Consider the following 6,322-nt stretch of genomic DNA (forward strand, 5'->3'; position numbering starts at 1 on the left):
GTTGGAGGTTTGGATATTATTTTTCTCGCATTTATCCAAGATGTGTTGAGAAAAAGGCAGTACTTGAGAGAGATTTCCATTCAAGGAGTGAGTTCTTACCGCCATAGACTCTTCTCTGTGGTCAGCTTTGACAGATAAGGATATATATATATATATATATATATATATATATATATATATATAGGATCCGGATGTGAAGGATTCCAAGTGAAACGCAGATTAAGTCAGAACTATGTATTTATTATACATCTCTTCGGGCTCGTTCTCCAACAAGTGACCATAACAACACGCATCCGGTCTTTCCCATGCATACCACACTCATACTTTATCCCTTGCAGTTTGACCAACCACAATTACGGCTCGTTTAAAAATCATTCCTACATTTCGGTCATTCCTGACTGTCATTCGCCCTCGGATGACATTCTGTCTTTTATATTTTTACAGCATTTCATCTCACATTCTTTTACATTTCATCTTCTACTCTATACAATATATCATCTTACATTCTTTTAAAACATTTCCTCTATCATCCTCAACAATGTTTCATCTCACATTCTTTTAAAACATTTCCTCTATCATCCTCAACAATGTTTCATCTTCCATTCCATAAAATCATCTTATATTCTTCTAAACATGCTTTCAATTGTCACAATTACAATTTACATCACAATTACAATCATCATCACAACTACATTTCAATACACTTATACATCAATCGTTTTACAATTTACATAACAATTACAATTATAACAAATTAATCGTTACACATTTCACTACAAATCAATTTTTTCATTTCAACACAATTCAATCTTCAATAAAGTTACACATAACAATTAAAGTTACACATAAATCATCACAATTACAATTTAAAATTATGTCAAGCAATACAAAACATTAAAATCAATACCTTTACAATGACAAGTTAAATCTTTACATCGGAAACAATCACATTTTATAACATTACTAGAATTAGCAATAAAACATTAAAATCAATACCTTTACAATGACAGGTTAAATCTTTACACCGGAAACAATCACATTTTAAAACATTACTAGAATTAGCAATAAACATTAAAATCAATACCTTTACTATGACAGGTTAAATCTTTACATCGGAAACAATCACATTTCAAAACATTACTAGAATTAGCAATAAAACATTAAAATCAATACCTTTACAATGACAGGTTAAATCTTTACATCGGAAACAATCACATTTTAAAACATTACTAGAATTACATTTCAATACAGTTATCTTATATTCTTCTAAGCATGTAACCAAATTAAAACATGATTCAATATACAAAGCACTTCCCAAAAATACTAGAATAAGCAATAAAACATTACACTTTTCAATCATCAAATTACAAGTAAGGCTTAACTAAAAACCCTCCAGGCATTTCACTTATTCTCTAATTCACAAACGCACACTTCACTTCCATCGGTGCAACTTAAATTCTATCCAATGCCCTCGGCGATTCTCTGTGACTGTCCGACGGACTGGCCGTCACCCCACAGATTTTCTGCTAGTAATTTACCATAAATGAAGTCAACACATATTGGTTCTGGCTCACTGATACATTCAATAAGTCTTTTATCAATCCATGGTTCTATTTTCTTTTCCATTGAATTAACATCAATCCGACTACGACCGAGCTTGAAAGTGAATACAGTGTCTTTTGGTGTTGAAATTTTGACTGGGTCCCTTAATCCTTCTTGTGATTTAGCCATATCTTTCTCTTTGTCTTTATGTTTCTCCTTTTCTTTATTCTCATCTTCAGAATTCTTCAAATGACTATAATCCTTAGATCCTTTTCCAAATTGATCATCGGGTGGTTGATCTGTATTTGAAGACGGTATGTCTCCGTAGTCCCAAAGTCTTCCTCTTTGCAAACCATCACCGTCCATACTTCCATCAGCCAGGTTCACACCTCCATCAGCCATGTTCGCATCGTCCTCTTCATCATTGGAAACAATGAGTTCTCTTTGAGCAGACATCTCTCGTGAAGCCCGTTGCTGCAAAGGTCTTTTTCTGTGCAAACCATCACTGTTCACACTTACATCAGCCATGTTTACATCTCCATCAGCCATGTTCGCATCGTCCTCTTCATTATTGGAAACAATGAGTTCTCTTTGAGCAGACATCTCTCGTGAAGCCCGTTGCTGCAAAGGTCTTTTTCTGTGCAAACCATCACTGTTCACACTTACATCGGCCATGTTTACATCTCCATCAGCCATGTTCGCCTCGTCCTCTTGTGTTAGAATACTGACTGGTTCTCTTATTTCTTCTTGTATTGTCAAGACAGTCTTTGTTTTGGTGCTGTTACATTGAGCTGATATGTGCCCAAACTCGTTACAATTGAAACAACGAGTTCCTCTCGTCTTAAACCTACAGTCGGCTGCTAAGTGACCACGTCCACTACAATTGTAGCATCGTGAACTCAGTCTTTCTCGGTTTTCACGGTTTCTCACGGACCCCGTCACCCTGGGTTCGTCGTCCTCTCTAATTTTCTCGCACTGCGTAATTCGCGTCTTCAGCTCCTTAATAGATCCAGCCCAGCTCAGAATCAATTTTTCGTACTTATCAAACCCAAGTCCACCAATTATGTACGCGATAATCGCCTCTTCCTCAATAAAACTACACTTGGCTGCAATCCCCTTCATCCGGTAGATATAGCTTAAACTGTCTTCTGCTTTTCCCTTTTTCTCTAACCTCAGTTCTCTGTGCACGTCCGCACTATTCAACTGATGGCCAAACTCTCTGGTCAATCGTTCTTTTAATATCGCCCACGTGATTATGCCCGTTTCCGAGTCCAAGAAGTTCTTGGCAGTTCCTTCACACAGCATCCGCCCATACACCAACTGTTGTGTCTCCGTCCAGCCGAGGATTTGCGCGTTTTCTTCGAGGCGCTCAATCCACACTGCAATAGGGCTATTTCTGCCGTTATATTTCGGCAGACCGAAATCAACCTCCAGATCTCGGAAATTGAACTGTGGTATCTCCCTCGTCGTCGTTGCCACTGGCGTCGTCTTTCTCGTCGTGGATATCATCATCGTCGTGTGGCGTGTTCGCTGACGTGACGTCACCGACGTCACGGGCTTCCGCATTCTCGTCATCGCGCGCGCGTCCTAACCTCAACTGTCAAAACTCCGCGTCGTCGTCTGACCGCTTCTGGCTGTCACTCGAAATGTCTTCAGGCATCCCGGACAAAGCCCCCAAATATAGGATCCGGATGTGAAGGATTCCAAGTGAAACGCAGATTAAGTCAGAACTATGTATTTATTATACATCTCTTCGGGCTCGTTCTCCAACAAGTGACCATAACAACACGCATCCGGTCTTTCCCATGCATACCACACTCATACTTTATCCCTTGCAGTTTGACCAACCACAATTACGGCTCGTTTAAAAATCATTCCTACATATATATATATATATATATATATATATATAATGTAAATAAAATAAAATAAAAAAACAAAAAACCATCTAGGTCTTTCTATTTTCATCAACATGTATATACGTTGTAATGCTGTTTGTTTCTATTTTTTTTAAATAAATGAATAAATACCATACAATAAAGTTTTCACTCGTAGTGAAATATTTTTGGAGAACATTTTTATCTCCAGTAGCTAAGCGTTTACCTTCTGGAACGGGAAGAATAAAAGTGCAATCAAATTAAAATGAATTTTTAATGGCACCATCTCAGTAATTATTGTCTGACAATAACCAGAAGAGCCTGATGAGCGACGGTCAATCTAACCAACCCAAATATAAAAAAGTCTTAATTCCAAACTCCATATTACGGCTTAAAAATCAAAAATTTATTTATTTCATTTGATGAAATTAGCACGATATCAAATTAAATTTTGATAAATGTCCATGTAATTTCGTACAGTGACATCGAATGGGTTAATTGAGGCGTCACTAAAGTAAGTTACGAACGGCGACCCGCTTAATGGCCGCAAATGAAATAATTGCGTCCCGCACTTACGACACGGGGCCGCAAGAAATGGCACATTTTTTACACGGCACCCCCCCCCCCCCCCTACGCATTAACCCTCTTCGACCATTTGCAACCAGGCTAAACGGTTTTGGGCTAAAGGAACCCCGACTTGGGTCGTTTTGTGCTTAAAGACCGAGTTTCCCAAGTCTACTGTGGGACTTTTCCTGTTTTTACTTCGGCGCTATGGACACTTGTTTTGTTTCCTTTGCTACGAGACGAAGGGCCTCCGAAGCATTATTCAATTAGGCATCACGTTCCCTGCGAGCAATGGTTTTCGGATCGATGGATTGTTTTTTTATGTCCTGTATTTAGTGATATCAACCTTCTGAAATTTTATGATGATTTCGAACTAACTTAGGTACCATTATATATTAAAGTATGTATGTATGAATTTAGGTAGTATACAAAATTTAAAAAAATGAAAGCCATGGACTTTCATAGCGAAAAACTAACACCCGTACAAACACACATACATTATTAAAGAATAACAGAAACTCATAGCAATAGATATGTATGTATGTAAATAATGGCATCTGGTATTGACCAATCGGAAAAATCTGTAAATTTTGATAAACTTCGTAACCTGGATTATCCCAGGACTAGTTACTAAATTTAATAAACCGGAAGTGGGATTTTTTCCTCTTAGGAAGGTCAAAAATATTGTGGTCACTATTCTGTCCATACCTCTGAACATATCAAGCTAAAAATTAATATTTGAAATTTATAATTTCTATTACATGTAAAAAAATTTCAGTTCGATTTAGATAGCGGTTTGGGAGATAATTGAATTCAAAAACTTAAAAAAGGGGACACCTATAAGGGGAGGTACCATTTCCGGTCAAATTAAAAATTTGAAAAATAAATTACGTCGTGTCATTAAGAATTTCAGTAACCAATACTAAGTTTCAGTTTGATAGGTCTCCAAAATATCTCCAAATACACAGACACACACACAGACACGCACATTTTTTTCTAGATCATTAAAACGTGATTAGTGATCGATTCTGAGTTCGAATCATTCAAAATCTCGAGTTCAAATTTTCGCATGATCACAAAACTTCATATGTATATATATATATATATATGTATTAGTTTTTTACCGCTTCCATTAATCATTTAATAGTGCGCTCGACGCATAAATTTAATTTGATAGATGGAATAAAACGAGCTTACGATGAGTTAAAATTATATGTACATGTGTATACATACGTATTTATATTTTAATTAATGTCTATTTGTAAATTTACTGAAATGCGTCGAGTTGAAAATGTAAAAAATGCTTTGAAAAATTATTACTAAAAACGGCGACCGGGAAAACCATTACAACACCGATAGAGTACGTTTCCATTTGTACAAACCCCTAATGAAAGTGCTCGTTCGTTACGAAAGTATTATTTATGTCGTATATTATTTTTTCCGTAATTGACAGTGTTCACAGTTTAAGCAATCTTTTACATATGTATGTGTACATACGTATGTACTTTTAATAAAACAGATTATTCTTTATCAAATCATTATAAAATATACATACATATGGATGTACATTTAAAAATCATCCACGTAAATATACAAATATTATATTATCCACATATTTTTAAGTAAATATGTACATACATACATATATTGAAAAATAGTATTTTGAATCAATGTTATAATTATTAGGGTGACTTGATTTGTCCCGTTTTATCCTTGTTTTACCAAATCAATTTTTTTTACCCCAAAAACAAGTATTTTTATATAAATATACATTTATATACAATATATTCATTTAAAAGTAACATTTAAATATTTCTGAAGAAAAAACAATCACTGTGTCATTATTTTCATCATAATTATTTGATAAAAAGTTTGTGAATTATCTAATTATATTTAATTTTTTACCTTGTTTAATTTTATTCTTTCAAAATATGTACGTTCTGATAAAAGTTATATACTTTTACTAATATCTTATATTTCTTTTGCTAAATCTAAATTTTCAGTTGCATATATTTTTGGCAATTAAAAGAAACCGAGAATATCTTTTTGGAAAATTTGTAGCTATTTTATTTGTTAATTTTACTCGTTTCAGAAAAAAAATCAGCCTGCGGCGTATGAACATCTGATACTATTTTTTTTACATTGTTTCTATTTTCCTTGTACTATACACATCAATAGCACATTCTAAAAATATATATATAAATTTAATTCTTTGACAATATTAATGGTTTTTTATGGGAAAAATGATAAAATTTTTGGAAGCGCTACACATTATTTTTATACAGGAAGGGAATATTTTTATTGAGAAGTGTCCCATTTTGTGTCCTGTGGTCACCTTA

At 34.6% G+C, this 6,322-nt stretch overlaps 1 protein-coding gene across 2 annotated transcripts; it reads right to left on the reverse strand.

Moving 5' to 3' along the window:
* Positions 1-220: 220 nt before the first annotated feature.
* LOC143919766 (uncharacterized) lies at positions 221-2,172 on the reverse strand. 2 transcript variants are annotated; one of them, XM_077442280.1, is made up of 2 exons: positions 1,085-2,172; positions 221-996 (listed from the first exon to the last, which is right to left on the reverse strand). In XM_077442280.1, exon 1 carries the CDS (start codon positions 2,143-2,145, stop codon positions 1,459-1,461), a length of 687 nt encoding a protein of 228 aa, XP_077298406.1. In that variant the 5' UTR covers positions 2,146-2,172; the 3' UTR covers positions 221-996; positions 1,085-1,458. The 2 variants fall into 2 exon arrangements, with proteins under 2 accessions (XP_077298406.1, XP_077298414.1); XM_077442288.1 differs by having other exon boundaries at positions 222-746; positions 889-2,172.
* Positions 2,173-6,322: the final 4,150 nt, after the last annotated feature.

Source organism: Arctopsyche grandis, chromosome 1 (genome assembly GCF_051622035.1).
Source record: "Arctopsyche grandis isolate Sample6627 chromosome 1, ASM5162203v2, whole genome shotgun sequence".
Classification (NCBI taxonomy): domain Eukaryota; kingdom Metazoa; phylum Arthropoda; class Insecta; order Trichoptera; family Hydropsychidae; genus Arctopsyche; species Arctopsyche grandis.